The sequence below is a fragment of the Gekko japonicus genome, unplaced genomic scaffold, assembly GCF_001447785.1.
Source record: "Gekko japonicus isolate JY-2015 unplaced genomic scaffold, Gekko_japonicus_V1.1 scaffold13, whole genome shotgun sequence".
Taxonomy (NCBI): Eukaryota; Metazoa; Chordata; class Lepidosauria; order Squamata; family Gekkonidae; genus Gekko; species Gekko japonicus.
Window position 1 is genome coordinate 1,220,135 of NW_015172553.1, and position 21,088 is coordinate 1,241,222.

At 46.0% G+C, this 21,088-nt stretch overlaps 1 protein-coding gene across 1 annotated transcript in view; it reads left to right on the forward strand.

Moving 5' to 3' along the window:
* The window catches only part of ANTXR1 (anthrax toxin receptor 1), a 181,989-nt gene that overhangs the window by 107,046 nt on the left and 53,855 nt on the right, over nucleotides 1–21,088 (forward strand). Inside the window, exon 13 of the mRNA XM_015421095.1 lies at nucleotides 13,805–13,900. Coding sequence (XP_015276581.1) covers nucleotides 13,805–13,900 — 96 coding nt within the window. The remainder of the gene's footprint in view (nucleotides 1–13,804; nucleotides 13,901–21,088) is intronic.

Here is a 21,088-nt window from a genome sequence, read left to right on the forward strand (position 1 = left end):
TTTCAACAACCTCTTCAGGAAGCAGGAAACCTCCTCAGGAAACAAAAGAATCTCCTCAGGAAAGCTCCTCCATTAGCGGATGGCTCCAGAGCCAACTAATTTATGCTGTAGCCAAATTGCTTGCTCACAAATTTCATGCCAGTAGCTCACAGAGTAGAATTTTTGCTCACATCCTCCATTAGCATGTTCATAGCCTGGGGAACTCCTACAAGATAATGACTCAGCCCTACCCTACCTTCTGGAGTAGATATAAATTACCTGCCTACCATTTTCTTCTCACCTTGACACAGAGAGTACTCCATCTTTCTGTGTTTATACCTCTGAGGATGCCAGTCACAGTTACTGGCAAAACGTCGGGTTCTACAATGCCAAGACCACGGCCACACGTCCCGGAAAATCTACAGCAACTAATAAAATAAAAATAAATAAATAAATGAGGTGGATGCTCAACTCGCAGTCGCCTCTAGTATGTCAGATTTATGAACGGATTCCAAAAGAGATGTTGTGGATGTACAATGCACCTCATTCAAACCACTTCATCCAGCCAACTTGTTGTCTTTCTCCAGACCTAAAATACTATTTCACATCTCCATTCACATTTATGAAGTTTAAGTTTCATGGCTTATTTGTGGGTCCATCGTGCTCATATTCTCCAAATGCCCATAGAAAACATGGGACATTCACTTCATTAAGTACCAACAGCTCCTCTACACATGGAGATGCACCATTTATAAGCATTGGCATATTTCTTTAATGACATCCACATCTATTTCGATTGCTAGTGGAAAGTCTGACTCCTGTTGCAAAACAGAACGTAATGGTGTATTTTTACAAGTGGCATGCAGGCGAGCAGCTGTGTTTGTTTCCCTTTGGGCACTGCCTAGAGCAAAATCTGATAGTATCTCACCTAGTGGGCACCATTCCTTTAATGTGGTGTAGGTGGGACTTTGTCAACAGAGTGGCCATTCAGGAAACCTAGTTGCCAGCTAGGCGCCCACAGGCTTGAAAAGGTTGGGGGCCTTTGTGCTGGGAAATTATTCCAACATATTCCTGTATATTTGGAGATGAAGAAGAGGTTTAAGGGACTAGGGAGGAGAGTTGTTGGTATGAATTAAGAGGGCTGGAACTGAAACACTCACAGAACTCAGGTGTGGACTCTTTCAATCAGGAATACTTGCAGAGCCATTCTAAGCAGAGTTATGGCTACTTATCTCTGTGGATTTAGAAGGGTGCCTGGATGGCCCTTAGCCTGATCATGTCAGATCTCAGAAGCTAAGCAGGGTCAGCCATGGTTCATACTTGGACCGGAGTCCACCACAGAAGTCCAGGGTTGCTATACAGAAGACGGCATTGGCAAACCACCTCTGCTAGTCTCTTGTCTTGAAAACCCTATGGGGACCATGTTGCCATATTGGCTGTGACTTGACAGCACTTCACATACACACACACACACACTTTGCTTAGCATGGCTCTGTTAGTGTGCCCCAGTGCAGTGTCTGGCTTTTGTGATGGCACTGATCCAATGGCTTCATCAGAATGCATCCCAAGAGTTCCCATTTGCTTGTTCTCACATTGAAAACTTTAAAGACATTTGAGGTATCCTGAAGGCCTTGAGACCACCCCTCATTTCCCACCAGTGATATGCAGCTGCCTTCCATTGCAATTGTACATTTTTAAAAATGTTTAAGCCCTGGTTCATTTTGTTAGATTTTTCACTGAAGTGCCTTCTCTCGTACTCTGCGACCACTCAGGCAATTCTTATGACATGGCAGGCTACTGGCTAGTCAAAAGAAGATGAGGTTATAATGCTGCTCTCTGATGCCTGGTTTTCTGTGGGCCAAACTGCATGTTATAACGAGTGCAAGTTTGCCACAGAGACCTGCAGCTGTATTGCAGCTGTGAATACCTCGTGACACTCCATAATGCGGGGGGGGGGGGACCTCAAATTGGAAGCATGGCATGGAGAGCGTAAACATAGGCTGCTGTCAGACTTGCAGTTTGCAATGCTAGGGAGTCGTGGCAAAGAAAACCCGGAACAGACCCAGAACGGCTTGGTTGCGGTATTCCCATTCACACCACAGTGAATGAAGTGGTAGGATACCGTGGAGGAAGCACAAGGGAGTGTTCACACTGTTGGGCTGTTAGCGGCTGTTTCCGTGCTGGGCTGCATGCGCCTATGCGCATGGGCGCAGCAGCAAATAGGGCAGGATCATGCAGGCCCCAACGGTGAAGAAACAGCCGGTGCCTATTATCAATGACTGCAGGTTGTTCTCGCCTTAGCAGCACTTGTGTTCACACTCAGGGAACTGGAATCAACCCGCTCTACACACGGCTTGCTACCACTTTCACCTGGTATCTTTTAAACTCAGGAGGGAAGCGGCACAAGACGGCTTGAGTACGGCTGGGGGAACGCCTGATAGATGTGCATACCATGGAGGAAGCACAAGGGAGTGTTCACACTGTTGGGCCACCCAGGCGGGCTGTTAGCGGCTGTTTCTGTGCTGGGCTGCATGCGCCTATGCGCATTGGCGCAGCAGCAAATAGGGCAGGATCATGCAGGCCCCAACGGCACCTGCCTGCAGAAACAGTCGGTGCCTATTATCAATGACTGCAGGTTGTTCCCGCCTTAGCAGCACTTGCGTTCACACTCAGGGAACTGGAATCAACCCACTCTACACACGCCTTGCTACCACTTTCACCTGGTATCTTTTAAACTCAAGAGGGAAGCGGCACAAGACGGCTTGAGTACGGCTGGGGGACGCCTGACAGATGTGCCTGTGTGAACCCGCCCCTTTAATCCGCTACTGAAATGCTCCTGAAAAGTTTGGCTGCCAGGCTAAACTGCCAGTCTGAATGTGGCCATAGAGTCCCAAACAGGGCACATAATGCCACCTGATGGCAATTTGGATCAGGAAAATGGAGGCAGGGGGAGGCAGGAGTCCTTCTTCCCCCTGCACTGCAGTATCAGTCCAAATGTGCAATATGTTTGTGAGTGCCCATGGCAGTCTTGTGTGTGTTGTAACATGTAGTTTGGTTCTATTTGTATGCTGTTTTCTATATGTATGTATTTGATTCTATGTATTATATTATGGCTCAGCTACAGCAGGTATTTTATGAGATTCTGTTCTATCAAGTTTGGCTGCTTTTCTAGAAACCAGAAAACAGTGAATGATCAAAGTAAACAGGAGTCTGAAAGCAACAGACAGTCTGTGAGTTTTAATTTCCTTTTTATTAGACCAAGTTCTTTCAGTTATATTAAAAAAAAGAATCCAAAATGCATACAATAAAATGAATGATCGACAGCATCTACTGTGCTGCAGGGACGTTTGCCCCAGGGAAGCCACGTAGAATGGCTTTTGTGTGCACATTCTTTAAAATAAGAGACCCAGTGAGTGAAAATTCACTGACTGAAACTTCTCTTCCATTCCCGCCCCCACGCCCTTTCTTTTTTTAATGTGAAGGCAGCTCTCAGACCTAAGCGTCACAGATTTGCTTCTAATGAACACATGTACTAGTTGTCCTCTGATTCCTGCTTTGAAACACCCATTTGAGGCTGTATTTTCATTTGTTGGTACAGATTTCTGCATACACCGAATGCTGCAAAAGTCCAACGTCACCCTAAAGGCTAATAACATTTATTTCAATATGTGCTTCTATGAGTCACAGCCCACTTCGTCAGATATCAGACTGAGTGGGTTGTCTTTGTAAACAAATATCTGACAAAGTGGCGTGTGTGACTCATGAAAGCTTATAGTGAAACAAATGTTGTTAGTCTTCAAGTTGCCGCTGGAATGTTGTTTTATTTTGGTACGACAGACTAAGAAGGCTATCCTTTTGCAACGCAGGATTAAGATCAGCATTTTCCTTGGGCAGCTACAGCTGCATGTTGAGGTGATCAGAATCTGTTGGTTCCACTCTGCAACGTTTGGGTGGAATTCAAAACAAATCCATTCTACGCTGCCCTACCACTGAATTGAGAAGTCTGCCATAGTTTCCATAATCCCCTCTAGGCAGTCACAGAGAGAAAGGGAGAAAGGAATAATGCTCTGTGGCTTCCAGTGAGCACCACTGGAGAGAGTCCCATTGCCACATGTGCTCCAGGATCTCTGGTGTGATAAGAGACTGTATGTGTGATGGCATAGTGCAGCCCAGGGACATTCTCAGCCTGTGCCTTCCAGGCTTTTTTCCATGATAGATCTGGAATCCAGCAGACTTCCTGGTCATACAAAGGCACTGGACTTTACGTCTCTTTTGGTGCCCTTCCAACCCCAGAGAGTTCAGTACTGCAACCTAGATTTCAGTTAGGGGAGAACACGCCAGCACTTACTAGCATGTAGGAATCTGTCATACATTTTCAACGTGTATATACTTGATTGTAAACGTCATTCTTTTTAGACACAGTCATTGAAAAGGCGACTGGGAAATGTCTCCATTGTGTGTCCTATAAGATTTCCTATTAAGAAAGTTAATTTATGTTCCTTGGTGTCTGCCAAGGGTTGTTTTCATTGTCCTCCAGCTGGCAACAACACTATAAGCAAAGTCTTTGGCCTTTTGGGGTTCTTTGGCAGAGAAAAGCAGATTTCCAGGACACAGTTGACTTGCTTCTTCTGCAGTTTTTTTTTTTTTAACTTTGGACAGAAACCTCCTTTCCTATGAAATGTGTTGCAGAGTTACAGTTAAAGTGAATTATCTCTTCTACTGTAAGGCTTTTGTAAAAAGCCCAAGAGGCTGGAGACAAATCTGCTCCAGGCATAGTGTGTGTGTGTCGCAAAGTGCCGATGAGTGAAATCTATATGTATTTTTAGTCTAGCCTACTGTTTGGCCATACATACTTAGAATGGCTGCATCAGAGAGTTCACAGGCCAGTCCTCTGGACAGTTTCAGTTGCATTAGCAGATGCTAGCCTCTGACTTTGGTCCAACTTGTGGGTATTCCACTGGTAGCAGAAATTGGCCAAGTAGACCAGTGTGGCGGGAGCTGCTGCAAATGCTGTGCTAGCAATTGTGTCTTGGCATCTGCTTTAGCACATTGGTGTTCTACAATACTTACAAATAGGAGCTCTTGGGAGCCCTGGTTATTTGCACCAATCTGCAAGTTTTTCATATGACAGCCAGAATCCATTGTTAATACAATTTTTATTGGTGTATCTTTATTATTATTTAGATGTTTATATCCAGTTTTTCTCCCCAATAGGGAGACCCAGAGCAGTTTACGATATCATTCTGTTCTCTTCCATTTTATCCTCATAACAAGTAATCTGTGATGTAGGTTAGACTGAAAGAGAGACTCCAACTTGTGGGTATTCCACTGGTAGCAGGAATTAGCCAAGTAGACCAGTGTGGCAGGAGCTGCTGCAAATGCTGTGCTAGCAAATGTGTCTTGGCATCTGCTTTAGCACACTGGTGTTCTACAGTACTTACAAATAGGAGCTCTTGTGAGCCCTGGTTATTTGCACCAATCTGCAAGTTTTTCATATGACAGCCAGAATCCATTGTTAATACAATTTTTATTGGTGTATACTTATTATTGTTTAGATGTTTATATCCAGGTTTTTTTCTCCCCAGTGGGGAGACCCAGAGCAGTTTACAATATCATTCTGTTCTCTTCCATTTTATACTCATAACAAGTAACCTGTGAGGTAGGTTAGACTGAAAGAGATGACTGGCAGAAAGTCACATGGCAGACTGGAGAACTGAACCTGGTTTCCCCAGATCCTTCTCCAACATGCTAACCCCTATGCCATTCAACTTCAGTTTCAGGAAAGTCAGGGTTTAAAATAGATATAAATAGCATTAATGTAAATAAATAAATCACAGTGAAGGGAACATGGGGAGGTGGGCCCAATGAAGATTTGACAGTATGGTATTCTATCAATGTGTGTCTTCTAAGACCAATGATGATTACAATTATAATGAACAAGCGCCCCTGGCTCCCATGGCCCCTTGGGACCATGGTGTGCTCCCCAACCCCTGCCTGGCCAGCAACCTGCATGCCCCAGGCTGGAGGAAATGGCATCAGGCGACCTACCTCCTCCACCTCCGATGTTGGTTGCCCAGCGCCAAGGAGGAGTTTTGGCAATGGACCTGACTTTGCGGCAGGCCTCAGCCATGGGGAAAGCCCTGGCAGCGGTCCTGGTTGAGCAAGGCCCCGTCCTCATGGAGACAAATTGATGGGCAGGAGCAAGAGAGGACTCCACCTCCAGCCCATGGGAGCAGCTGGAGAACGGGGGAAGGGGCTGGCAGCCCAAGGCTGGGGCAGGCTGAGACTCCAGGTCAGCCCCACCCCACAACAAAGGGAGATGACAAGACAGCCCCACCCAAGGGGAAGCCAGACCCCTGGGCTTAAATGCATGGGAGGGGTAGGGGGGGTTAGGACCAGGAGGGCAGATGTAGAAATAGCCAGGGGGATAAAAGAGAGGCCAATCCAGCTGGTCGGGGAGGAGATGCCTGGTGGAGCTTTGTGCACAGAGAGAGAGAGAGTGAAAGGCAAAGGCCCCAGGAGACCGGTGAGGAGGGGTGGTGATGTAACCTCCCTTCCCCAACCAAGTCTGAGACTGCTGGTACATCCTAGGGAGGGGGAAGACAGTCCGCTAGAGCAGTGGTAACTGGCAGGGACCCCTGGGGGCAGTGGTGAGGCGTGACAGGTAAAAATTTGTCGGAGTACACAGTGTTTATATATGAATCTTTGCTATTATTTTTTCCACTCTATATGACTTGATTAGACACACTGGAGAAGTATTTGAATCCGTATAATTGCAGTGGGTGCTATCAGTTCAATTGCTTCTCTCAACTGGTTTAAAGCCAAATAACATTTGTTTGGTGGACTTGGACCTTTGAGACTCTTCCTGTAGTTAGATAACATACATTTTCATTTGTGCAAATAGGCCATCATATATATATAAGACTGAAAGACCTTTACATTAAGGTGTCAAGCTTGAATTGATTTAATAAGTACATTAATGAACCGACAATGCAGTCCTAAGTAGAATTACAACTTCCTAGGGCCAATGAAGTTAACGGGTTAGGTGTAGCTCTACTTAGAGTAGCACTGTAAACCATTCATTGGCTGCATCCACACACTGTTGGATATTGTGCTATTGTTTGTGTTGCAGCCGTCATTTTTCCACATAGGACAATCCATTTGTAAATAACTGCTATAGCACTGTGATAGCACAAAATCCACTGAAGTGTGAATGCAACCAGTGATTAACAAGGCCGATTTTAGTTTAAGGAGATGACTAGCCTTTTGAGACCATTTCATTTCTGGTGTGTTAATTTAATTAAAAATGACAGCAACGATAATAAAGAGGACTTTCCTTCTAAGGATGATGAGTTTGAGTGTTGTTAAACTTCTATCTCAAAAACATACCTATAATTGAGGCAGTGGTAATAAGCCGATGTAATTGACTTGGTGATCAGTCATTGAAAAGACAGATGATTAACGATCTAAAAATTCTTAAAATCAGCTGAGACTCCTAGTTGAAATAAGTACAGATGTTTATGCTTTCCAAAATGTAGAAGCAGTGAGTCAGGTTTCCTTCTCATGATTTTGCAGGTAATATTTTGCTAAATAGTTGAGTTTTTGTCTCTGTTCTTTCAGATATACAATTTAACTGCATGTAAATTGGACATCTGAATGCAGCCTGTTAGCTTTTTATTGAGGCAAAAACTGCCTTTGTTAAGCAGCATTGATGTAGTATGGACTTCAAGGCTTGGAGTAATCCCAAATTCATTGTGTTGTACTGAGATTCTTTAAAACATCTGGCAACTGGGGATGCCTTGCAGCATAAGCAGATGTGGTACAGTACTGCAGAGGGGCCATTTCTAACCATTCCAAAAGCATATCTAAAAATAACAGGATTTTCAAAAAAAGGCAATAGAAAAAACTCTTTAATTTTTTTCTTTAATAGTTACAAGACTTTAGACATTTATTAATCAGTAGGATCTTTTCAAAGCTAGAGTTAAGGTTTCCTGCTGCTGTTTCACGTTTTTGAGCACATTCTGCATCTAATTGAAAGCAATTGTAGATCTTCTGGCTCCTTTCCAAGATCACATTCTGTTTTTGTAAGTAAAGCATTGCACAAATACAGTATTCCAGAAGGTAACCAGGCTATATCTCCGCTTCTGCGTATGAGGAATGTTGCAAAGGACAAACATGTTCCTAGCCTCTAACCTGGAGCCTCTCCTGTGTTCAGTTCTGGGCACCATAGATCCAGAAGAATCTTGCTAAGTTGGAAACTGTTTAGGTGAAACCTACCAGGATGATAAATGATAAAGAAGAAAAAAAAGACTCAAGGAGCCGCATGTTTTAGCTTAGGGGGAAAAAAAGAGAATCTTGGCAGGTTAAAAACATTTGCTTCCCAGATTTGTTGTTGAAAGGAGAAGTTTGCTTGTTGAAAGGAGAAGTGGCTTTTTTAAAGGTAAAAAATATGAAGGAGGAGAACGAGAGAAGTTTGTGTCAACAACCCCCCCCCAGCCAGTTTATATGCGGCAGGGAGGTGGGGCCTGGCAGCAGGGGACCCCCACCTCCATCGTGAGTCTGGCAACCCTAGCCTTGTCCCAGGTTTGACAGTTAAAGCAAATTCAACTTGTGTGAAAGGCCTAAGCCGGTGGCATCTCTGCTGTGGGACACAAGGGGGAGGGAGGCCCCTTTAAGGGGAAGGTGGAATTTTACCTCACAAATTCAGCCCTCCCCTGTGATGAGCTGGGAGGTGGGGTTCTAGGCCTGCCTCCATAAATTTATGAGGGCTCAGGCAGCTGAGGAGGAGGTGGGTGGCTGCGTGCCTCTGGGGTTCAAGAGGCAGCAGCTTAGGAGGAGGACAGGATATGATTCTGTGGGTGGCTCTACCAGGCGCTTCTGCGAAGTCCTCAACACACTGAGGTCCATCTCTCTCAGCCAGGGGTCATTTCGTAGAAAAAGAGGTGCAGGAGCTCATTGGCATAACTTATTTGCATATTCCACACCCCCTGACATCACTGGAAGTGTGGCAGAAAGCAACACCCACTGCTCAGGCTCCACTGGACTGTTCTGGATTGCTAGCTATTGGGGGGGGGATGTGCAGATCTGCCTTCGCAGAGGAGGGAGAGCTTGTACCTGAATAAAACCTGGTCTTAAAGGTGCCACTGGACTGTTTTGGGCCGGGGGGCCGGGGGGGGCTCTGCAACTTACCTGGCTGCTTCTTGCTCTGACTGAGGGCTGCTGGGAGCAGGGGGTGGGGCTTCTTGCATGTGCCCTCCCCCTGGGCTCCTTACTGCCGGAGCTCCGCTCCTGTGCTGCAGGAAATGACCCCTGCTCTCAGCAGAGGCCAAACCCTGGAGGCCCTGTCAAGGTTCAAGGAACCCCGCTGCCCCAGCTCCTGGTGTGTGTGTATTTAAAACGGCTGCTGGTACTCATGTAAGGATGGATTGATTTCCACCTATTCCCTCATCTTGGGAGAGCCCCCCCTCTGAAGGTGCCGGTACTCAGTACCAGTGAGTACCACTACAAAAAAAGCCATGCATACAACAGTGTCCCCTAGTTGCCCACTTTCTAGGCTTTCTCTGCTGTGCTCCTGTCTTTCCCAAACTTAGTCTGATATGAGCTTTCGAAAAAGAGCACAGAAGGTGGGTTTGCATGCTGGCCAGACAGGGCAGTGTGTATTGTTGCAAGCCCCACTTCCCTTGCCCTAGCCTCCTTCCATGGCCCCCATCCTTCCCTCCCTGTGCCACCAGAGGGTCTTTTCAGGCTGTTTTTAAAAAATTGTTAATTGCTATTCACTGTGTGGAAACAACCTTATTTTTTAAAAAAATTAAAAATCTCTTGTGTCATTTGTGGTTTGATCCCGAGAAGTTGGAGAGCTGCTGGAAGTCAGAATTGTTAATACTCGGCTGCATGGACTGGTGGTCTGGCTCAGTCTGAGGCTGTTTCATTTGTTCATGACTCCTGCAGTCACCCACCAGTCTCAAAATGTCACTTGGGAGAGCCCCCCCCCCGAAGGTGGCGGTACTCAGTACCAGTGGGTACCACTACAAAAAAAGCCATGCATACAACAGTGTCCCCTAGTTGCCCACTTTCTAGGCTTTCTCTGCTGTGCTCCTGTCTTTCCCAAACTTAGTCTGATATGAGCTTTCGAAAAAGAGCACAGAAGGTGGGTCTGCATGCTGCCCAGACAGGGCAGTGTGTATTGTTGCAAGCCCCCTTCACATTGGTGCCACTTCCCTTGCCCTAGCCTCCTTCCATGGCCCCCATCCTTCCCTCCCTGTGCCACCAGAGGGTCTTTTCAGGCTGTTTAAAAAAATTGGTAATTGCTATTCACTGTGTGGAAGCAACATTTTTTTTAAAAAAAATTAAAATCTCTTGTGTCATTTGTGGTTCGATCCCGAGAAGTTGGAGAGCTGCTGGAAGTCAGAATTGTTAATACTCGGCTGCATGGACTGGTGGTCTGGCTCAGTCTGAGGCTGTTTCATTTGTTCATGACTCCTGCAGTCACCCACCAGTCTCAAAATGTCAATTACTCTATACATGCATGTGTGAAAGTGCCTGTAAAACTTGTGTGTGCCAGGATTTGTGCAGCAATTACACGAGAGGTAATCCGCATATATTATGTGGTCGTTGGAGGCTTGGTTCGTTGGTTTTGTTTTGTCTTCTTTTGTTTTTTTAACTGTCTGGCTCTTTAAACCCAAAGCCTCTTATCTGAACTCCTGCCAAACCTAATTTTGCCTGCTAGCTGATCCCAAAAGCCTGATGACACCAGCAAGGAATGGCTCAGAAATATTAGATGGCCTCTAGAAGCTAATAGTCTATACCTGAGATTACATTTGGAACCTGCTCCAAAAAGAATTCATTTTAAGAGCATTTTACTGACTTAGTGAAATGGTTAGCATGAAGATTCCTATGGAGAGATGGCATGTAAGGAAGGAAGTGCCTTGGGGAACCTTGCCTGCTCAGACTGACAATGAAAATGGGGTTTCATCGGTGGTGACTGCCCTGAGGCCTGCCTGGTCCAACATTTCAAGCCCGGCGTGGTCTTTGTTCTGTTTGCACAGTTGCATAACTTCAGCTTTTGGATCCTCAGTCCTTTATAGGGCACACCAACGGTGACATTGACATGTGACAAAAAACAACAGAGGTGAAAACATAATATGGCTGCGGTCACACGGAACATTAGCCACGCAAGAGAGACGGAAGACAGGCGGATTTTCTGGGCGCGATCTCACCGGCACATCTGGGAAGCGTAGCGCTTCCGTGGCACAACCAAGGCTTCCTGCCGAAAACACGCAGCAAAAAACTAGTACCTCGGAGGTACTAGTTTCGGGAAACCGCGGGGCAAGGGCGGGCGTCTGATCGCGTTTCCGGTAGCATCCAGCGCCTGCCCATGTCCCCTTGCGAAAAAGGGTTTTTTTCCCCCAAGTCTCCGTGGATGCGCACACGCACCCAATGGAGCATGCGCATTCGTCGTGTACACAAAAAAAGAAAACCAGTTTGCCGCACCGCGCGCTTCTTTGTTGCGCGCAGGCGTGTCCTGTGATCGGCCCCTCTCCCTACCCATGGAACCTCCACGGTACCTCCACAGAACCTCCACAGGAGGTCTGATTGCTTAACTGCGTGTTAGTTTGCCCCGGGGCAAACAGCCACGCTTTCCCCCCGCAGTTTCCTGCCCGTGTGACCGGAGCCATAATAAGTATTTGCATAAATCTGTGGAACTTTCAAAGTGTTCTAAATGTGTTATGTCATTCATCTTTACAATAACTCTGTAGATTGAAATAGCTAGGGTTGCCAGGTCTGGGTTGGAAGATACCTGGAAACTTTGGGGGTGGATCCAGGAAAGGGTGGGGTTTGGGGCCTCAGCATGGTACAATGCCATAGAGTACACCCTCCAAAGCAGCCATTTTCTCCAGGGGAGTTGATCTCTGTCAGCTGGAGAGCAGTTGTAAAAGCAGGAGTGATGCGCCGTAAAATAGCAGAGACTCTGTGTAAGTATGTACAGAGTGTTTACAGTTTATTTACACTGGACACTGGAACATACATACAGTCCTTCTGAATCCAACTCACTGTCCCCACCTGGAACTTGGCAACCCAAGAAATGGCCCATGTATAAGCTGTCCCAAATCCTGCTGGTGGTGGGCATAGGCCTTCTCCTGTGCTGTTGTTTGCCTGGTCCGAGCTGATTGGTCTGCCACTTGGCTTGGATGGTGCAGGAGGAGGTGACAGGTGGGCATATATGTGTCATCACAGCTGGCTGGATCTGTGCTGAGCAACCCCTACAATATTGCCACTGGAGGTCTACTTTAGGTTGCTTATGGCTGCCAGACTCCAGCCTACTAGGAATCTTCCTCATAAATTGAAGGGCCAATCATCCTCTGCCTGGAGACAGAACTGAACGTAGTTTGGAAGTGAGATGTAGACTTAACCCACTTTTGCCTCTGCTCATACAGGTTTGTCAGGGCCGTATATTGTTAATACAGTTTCAGGACCTGCTTGATGAGAGAAGGTAGCAGGACAAAAAGAAATGTATTTACATGCAAACAAAAAGCAGTAATACCTCTGAACTATTGTCATTGTCTGTTCCATCTAAAAGCAGATTATAAAACCCCTATTGGGTGCGGTCAGATGGCGTGCTGGAGTGGTTTAAACTGCTCTGGTCCAAGGCGCTTTTTTTTAAGCTGGAAGAATTGCGATCACACTTACCTCCTTGTTCCGGATCACTGCACAGCCACATTGCTCCCGGCCCGTTCACACAGGTTTCTTCCCTCTCAGTTTGGGCATGCGCGCAGGCAGCCATCCTTAGCATTAACATTTTTGCGCGTGCGCAGAACAGCGATTTCCCCTTCAACCCAACTGCCGCAACACTTCCCTTTAAACTTTAAATGAACCACTTCCCTTCACACTTTTACCCCAAAACTGGCCTCTGTGAGATCCTGAACTCATATACACAGCAAAACTAGGCACCATTTAAACTTTGGTTTTACTAATACCGGGGCGAAGCTCTGCCCCAGCGCATATCGCCAATGCTTAATTTAAAAAAAAAAAATGGGTGAAAAGCGGAAGCCTCGGGCAGCTTTTGAGCGGGGAACAGGAAGTGGCTCTACACCGGCGGAGGAGCACTCACACATGGGGAAAATGCAGCTGGAACCGGAGAAGCAGGAAAACACCACTTGGGGACCTGGTATCAAAATACTCCACTTTATAGGGGGTTTGTGCTGGAAAGTGACAGCTGGGGACGGGAGGCAGATGTTGACCGTGTGATTGTGTGTAAATAGTCCATTTCTAACCGGCATGTATACCGGCTCAAATGGCCCATCTGAACGCACCCATTGTGGTTTAATAGATTGAGTTGAGTGATGATGGCTTGTCTAAGGCTGTCTAGTTGGGGCTGTGACCCATTGACAGAACTTCTGCAGAGAAAAGCCTTCAGGGACAGGTGTTGGGAAAGGTGTTTCTCTGCCTTAGACCCTGGAGGACTGTGACCATCCCAGGTAGACGATGCCAAATTACATGGACTGGTGGGCCCATGCAAGTTTGTTGCTGAGGTGTGACTTGAACTATGGACTTCTTAGCTCACATATTTCTAATGCAATCCTAAGCAGAATTACAATCTTTTTAGCCCATTGAATTTAGTGAGTTTAGATGGGTGTAGCTCTGTTTTGCATTGCATTGTTAGCCACTGCAATTCTACCAGTTTCTATTGTGGCAAGAACAGAACGAGGGAAACCCATTTCGTATTAGCTTGAAGAGATCAGCGGACAATTTTAGCAATGCAGGTGTGTGAGGATTCCAGCTGGAATTTGCCTTCTTGGACACGCTCTGTTCTGCTTTTGTGTTTCAGTCTGATGGGACGATCCTGGCAATTGCTTTGCTGATTCTTTTCCTTCTTCTGGCGTTGGCTCTCCTGTGGTGGTTCTGGCCTCTGTGCTGCACTGTGGTAAGTTTTTCTCGCCTAGCTCTCACTTTGCTGGTTCTTGTGCTGTCACCTCAAGATGAAAGAAAGCATGCCCATTCCAGTGAGTATTTGGTAGCCAGCAATAGGCTTTCCTTTCCATCCATCCGAAGTGCTTGCTTGTGTGGTTGAGGCCAAAGATGGTTCATTCCTTAACTTTCTTTCAGCACCACCAAGGCCTCAGTCTCAGAGGTGGTCAAGCACTCTCTGGCCTGTATCCTCTCCACATTTAATTATCAGGCCAGGCTGTGGGGTCATCTGCTCCTTCCTTGACCTTCTCCCTTCTGGGAAGCAAATCCCCTCCTCTGGTTATTCATTTCTAGTTCCATGTTAAGATGTTTGTTGATGGATTATCTTCATCCCACAATTGTCATCAACAGTGGTCTGGTTCAGACAATTCTTTCCCTCAGTCTTTCGTGGAGAGGAATGTCTTCCACTCCCCTCCTGCTCTGTCCCACCCACCAGGCACACCTGTTTCTTACAAAGTTGGCCAGTGCTATGTCTGTTCTGCCTGTCTGCCAAGGGTGTATTTGGACGGTTTATCCAAATTGCTTTGTGAAGACAGAAATGTGCGTTTGAATCAGCTTCAATCAGTTCTGCCTTCAGTTTTTAAAAATACATACTGGTGAGGGAGATGATTTTGGACACAGCAAAGAGCAACGTGAAGTCACTTCTCAAGAAGAAAATCCCGCCTAAATGAGAGTTAACTTGTTCTATAGAAATATATTGCACGGTTTTGGTTTTTTGGCCATATCTATTCTGAAAAGGGAAATCGCTGTTTAAGGAGCTGTAAGCAAGAAATTGCAAATAGATAAATAGGTACCACTTCGGTGGAAAGGTAACAGTGTTCGGTGCACCTCAGCCACATGACCACAAAAATGTCTTTGGCCAGTGCTGGCTCTTCGGCTTGGAAACGGAGATTAGCACCGCCCCCTAGAGTCGGATTCAACTAGCTTTTGAGCAAGGGAAACTTTTACCTTTTTAATGGTCATTAGCAGGGGTCATTTCCTGCAGGAACGCACAGGAGTGGAGCTCCAGCAGTAAAGAGCTCAGGGGGCGGGCACATGCAACAAGCCCCACCCCCTGCTCCCAGCAGCCCTCAGTCAGAGCAAGAAGCAGCCAGGTAAGCTGCAGAGCCCCACCTCCACCCCCGGTCCAAAACAGTCCAGTGGCACCTTTAAGACGAGGTTTTGTTCAGGTACAAGCTCTCCCTCCTCTGCGAGGATAGATCTGCACGTCCCCCCCCCAATAGCTAGCAATCCAAAACAGTCCAGTGGAGCCTGAGCAGTGGGTGTTGCCTTCTGACACTGGGTGTGGCATATGCAAATAAGTTGTGCTAATGAGTTATGCTAATGAGCTCCTGCACCTCTTTTTCTACGAAATGACCCCTGGTCATTAAATTAAATAATAGGTTTGATAATTAAGTTATTAAGCATGATATAATTCAGTAAGGACTTGATGTGCCACTTGTTCTGTTTCACTGTTCCAGTAAAGGGCCACTGACCATAAAATGAGAGGTGAAAGGGTGGCAACCCTGCTGTCCAACCTTTCCCAGTGTTTAACCAACTTCCTGTAACTTCTTAGACTTTTAGTTTAGGCTGGAAAGGAATGATTGGAGGTGGTTTGAAAGAGGGTTTGTTCATCCCACTTTTCCCTCTGGTCAAACAGGTCTGGCAATGTGTTTTTTAGTATTTCTCAAACCTGCTTGATAAGAAGCAATTGTGGGATGAGCAAAATACACAATTGTACTGTGTCAGCTTGTAGAGAGTTAACACAGTAGATCTGAAGGTATGGCTGCAACAAATTAGTAGGGACCTGCTTGTAGAGTTTTCTGCCTAAGGCCTCTAGACGTGGTATTTGTAGCCAGAGAAGGGAAGGATTTGGGCTGCTTTTTGAATGCTGGAGATGAAGTTTGGGCAGAAGTCCTGGACTGGGAGCTGTGCAGGCAACCCCTTCCTTCCCCCCAGCACAGTGGCTACAAAAAGACTGTCCAGCCAAACCAAAATGTGTGGTGGGATGTCTGTTCCAGGCACGATCTCTGAACTTGGATGAACTTCTACCCTTGTTTACGTCATTGCAAATGAAGATTTTAATGGCTGAATGCCTCCTTTGAAGCCCATGAAATTAACTCCAGAGGTAAAGAGTTACTTGCAGGTGTTGTTATTTTGAGGAAAATTGTTAACGTTTTGTAAGACAATAACCAGGCCATAACAGAAAGGCCAAGGAAAATATGGTGAAAGAAACGGCTGTAAATCCTGAGCAGTTCTCACTTCTCCTCATTATTCTCCCATCCCACCCCTTCTATTGAGAGTGGATGTAGACAGTTATTTTGCTGCACATCTGTACCTGATCTATGGGGAAATTCTGCTTATTACTTGGGAAGGTTGACACAGGCCCCGATCACACGAAAGGTTTTGGGCCGGGAGAGGGACGGATCGGGGACACAGCAAACGGGCGCGATTGCACCGCAACGTCTGGGAAACGTTGCGCACCCATCCCCGATCCGGCCCTTCCGGCCGAAAACCCGCATCAAAAATACACCACCTCCAGAGGAGGTCTTACCGGAACGGCTGGGGCAAGCACGGCCGTGGGATTACCGGCGCGTCCTTCTGCCGGCCCATCCCCGGCTTCTGGCCAAACTGCGCATGCTCACACACGCACAGTTTGGCAGCCTCCCATCGCTTTGTCCCCAGTCTCCCCGGTATCTGTTCGTGCCGGGGAGCGATTGTGCGGCTGCTCACAGGATCTGTATGATCACGCCACCGCATCTCTATTTTGGTGCGGCTTTCAAAAGCCGCACTTTGCCCGTCCTTTTTTTCCCCCGTGTGGCAGGGACCACAGATATCCTTCTACCACATGTTCTACCATACAGCTGCAACAGACAATTAAGTGCCTGGGGGATGGGGAGAGCTTCATCCTGGGCTCAAATAAGTGACTTACCACTTGGGTATATGCAAAGCGTGGCAAGTTACTGATTGGTAAATGGTTCTATGTATCCAAAGTGGTGTGAATCCTGCAGTTACTCAGGAGGTAACTGTAAAAGCTGATCCCAGTTTTCACTTTGATATGAACAAGTTTCTGTCCCTCAGGATACACTTGAAAATGCACAACCAATGCCTCCTGAGAGTTCAAAAGCCCCAGAGAGTTGCTGAAAGATTGTTGCCCCTCCCATGATAAATTATGCACAATAATTAAAAAAATAACCATGCAGGTAAAATAAGAGAAAACATGCAAAGTGGCTCAGTTTGCCTAATTTATATAGGACACAGAATCCAGCTTTTCTGAGCAAAAAAGCTGCATTATTGCTAGTGAAATTTTTGTAATTGTGTGTTGGACTCACAGTCCAAATTCTGTCTGACTTAAAGATCAAATAAGAGGTGATATGTGCCTTGTTGGGGGAAATGTACCATATGGGCAACCCGCATTTCCCTGTGTGGAGCAAATCACAGCTTTAAAAGGCTTTTGAAGTCAGAAGAACAACATGTGCGGAAAGAGTTGTCCCTCCTCCACATGATGTGGTCCGAATATGGATTCAGTCTTATGCAGCTGCTATTTTTGGTGGGAAATTGTTGTAAAGATCCAGACATAGGTTTTTCAGTATCTTGTCTGATTTGAGCTTTGGTTGTCAGTTTAGTGGGATCCAGAGTGGGCTTTTCCCATGTGCCTCCGAGTAACTAACACACATGCTTTGGTTTGAAAAGAAATTGCTCCCACCCAGTTGTGCTTGCAGATGAGATAAACTGCCAATGTTTTGAGGCTGGGGGTAGTTAATTACACCAAACACATCAATGGATGTGTGCTATAGATTCTTTTGGACCAGTGGTCATCTTGGCATCCACTCATCAACCAATGTTGACTCCAGATGTATCATTGTTATAATTCCCAAGCTGAAGTATGGAAATCATCATCACTCCATTTATAACACATAGAGGTCAATCAGTGGTCAATCAAGAAGTCAGCTTTTTTGTGTTCTAACTCAGGCAGAATTCCTCTCCACTTCTAAGCAGCTGGTTCTAAACAGGTGAATATGTCAGGACTTGGACACATGAGGAAGGAGTTTCAGCTTTTCCTTCATGCCATTTTCGCAGCATGAAATGGTGCTATTGGGCCTTTTGGGGAAACTCACATGTATCCTATGGGACTATGTCAGGTTGGGAAAATGCCATGGGGAGCCTCTTTTCCCCATGGGGAGCCTCTTTTCCCATGTGTCCTGGGCACCACACACAAGAATTGGCCACCACACAGACATGAATTGAGAAGAAGTTGCAACTCTTTGGTCATTGTGTTACATTTGACATCCCAGACCCAACTTGTCTACTTCATAATGTACCATATACTTTGAGTTTAAAAGGGTTAAAAAGAGAGCACTGAGAAAGAATTGTAAAAAGAAAACTTTCTTAAGTATTTAACTAAGGTGCCCTCTTGAATCCTTAAATATAAAAGTGTCTCTCAGAATGATGTCAGGTGCATACATCTGATTTAGAGGATATATGATGGACAGAAGTTAAATTAAAGCAAGGCATTATTCCAAATGTCAAACACCTCACAGTAGGTTTTCTGTAAGAAAAAGTAAAGGAAGAAGCATTTCCTGGAGATCCTCGTTTCTCATTCTACATTTCAGTTTGCCCCAAGGATTTTAAATTTTTGGAGAAAGTAGAGGAAAGTATTTAAACATGAGAGAAGCAGGCTTGATTAATATGGAGGATGAAGCTTGAGAGGAAACACAGGCCCTCGGCTTCAACCCCAAGGAGCAATTAAAATATAACTTACACATTTTCCCATCAGTATGGAGGAAATATAATGAGGTTCAAAATTCTTCGACCACCACCCATTCCAATGGGGGAGATAAAGACTGGCATCAATCCTCCATCCTATTAGGATGTTCTCCAATTTTTAAAAGGGGAGAAAGAATTAAAATCATGAGAAATCATCTGAGTGAAATGCTCATGATGGAATTAGAATGACGTCTGTTGTAGCTAAATAGCCAAACCCACCAAAATCCACTGGGAAATTTTCCAGCGCAAACTCTATAAAAATGAACCACAGGAGAACATGATAGTGAACACTTTCTAGAATAAAATCCAATAATACTCATGGTGGGCCTTTAGTTTTCTTGCAGTGCAATCCTGTGTAGAGTTATTCCAGTCTAAGTCCATTGCAATCAGTGGATTTAGGCTGGAGGTACTCTGCATAGGATTTTACTGTCAGAGCCTTAAGCCTCTGCTTTGGCATCAGTATGGTTTTATTTTGAGAGAGTCCACTTGTTTCCACAAATGGATTTAATCTTGGCATTCTGAAGCTAAATGGGCAAGACAATTTGAGGCAACACCTACCGAATTTGGCCCTGCTTAACTGTCTAATTAATTTCAATCAAAAATGCTGGGCTTTTGTTGCTCACATTCTTTATGGAGTGGTGGTAGAGAAGGAAGGAAGGAAGGAAGGAAGGAAGAAAGAAAGGAAGAAAGAAAGAAGCATGCTTTTAATCTCAGTTCCCATCTGCAGGGATGGACGTTTCATATTAAATGGAGTTGGCTGCATGTATATTTTTTTTCCTTGGAGCAAAATTTTAGATCTAAACATTAGACTTTGGCTATCATGGCCAAAAACTTGGATGTGGACACATCTGCAACAAATGAGGGGTCCTGGAAGACCCTGAGAGGTGGAGGTGGGGGGAGACCCTGAGAAAGAAACTGTTGGAACAAACCCTTGCAGAGACTTCCTCTGGCAAAAGGAGGAAGCACCCCAACCATCTGGCTCCTGAGAATGTTTCCTTGTTGATGTCTTCAGATACTGATGTCTCCTCCCTGGAAACTCCATCTGCTCCGAGTAATCTACCTTTGCCCTCACACCATTCTTAGATACCCATCTCGCTAGAAAACAAACTTTGGAAACAGAGCTCTGACTGGGCTGAGCCAGGCAAGACTCTGGGAGTTCAGTGTACAGAGCTCCCAGTGTTTCTTTCCTTTCAAATCGCTCATAAATAGGGTCTTGATGGCACTGTGGTCCCAATATAAATCAGGGCCTTGTGCATCAGCTATTTAAAACAATGCTGTGAGACCCATGCACAGAAACCTCAGCTTGTCAGTTGTTTTGGCCTGAAGGCTGGTTTCCTGCAGGAATGCAGGTTCTAGAGCACTTATGTCCTTGCAGACATATTTCTCTCATGTAGAATCACTGTATTCTATCATCTACCGAACTATAGACTAGAACTTCACATATATCATCTCAGTAATTATTGCAAACCTACTGCTACTTTGCTCAAGGTCACTAGGTCAATAAATGGTATTGGGCATGTGTTGGGCAGACAGCTCAGCTTTCCTGAGAATACCAGGTTTCCTTTCTTGTGGTTGTTAAGATATGCTTGAAAGTGCCCTGACCTGGATAGTCCAAGCAAGCCTGATCTTGTCAGATCTCAGAAACTAAGCAGGGTCGACTCTGGCAAGTACTTGGATGGGAGACCTCCTTGAAATACCAGCAGATGGGAGGCAAGGGCAGGCCTTATTCAGCCACCTCTCTGAGGATGCGATCATACGCACAATTAGACCCGATACAGGTGCATATGCTGGGTGGACTTAAAGAGCGCGATCAGACAACAACACCTGGGAAGCGCCCCACAGCCATTGGCAACCCATTTTGCTCCGCCGCAGAAGTGGAGTTAAAAGACACTGGGGAAAATCCAGTAGTAAATGGGTCGCGACGGGCCACGGACATTCCCATGTCTGATCGGTCCAGCGCGCTCACATGGCTTCAGGATGGTCTGATCGGGGCATCCTGACTCTGTGCTGCTGTCCCCCCCCCCCTTTGCAGTATGCGCATCATCGCAAACTCCATAGGGAGCCCTCGGTGCAGAGGTGAGATTCATCAATCCCTTGGTTAAGGGCACTGGGGGAAAAATGGCACCAAAAAACCTGACTCACCTGCAGATGCATCTGATCACACACTGACAGAGTGTGCCCACAGCTTCAAAGGGAGGTGTGATCATGCAATAGCCTCGCTCCCCCCACACACACCATTTTTTCTGGCGTATGTGACCGCAACCTGAATATCTTCCAGGCCCCCAGTAGGGGACAGTCACCGGAGGTCGCCATGAGTTCCAGGTGCACACACACTCACACACACATATATAAAAGATACCAAAAAAAAAAAACCCACCCAAAGAAGATGGGTTTTGGA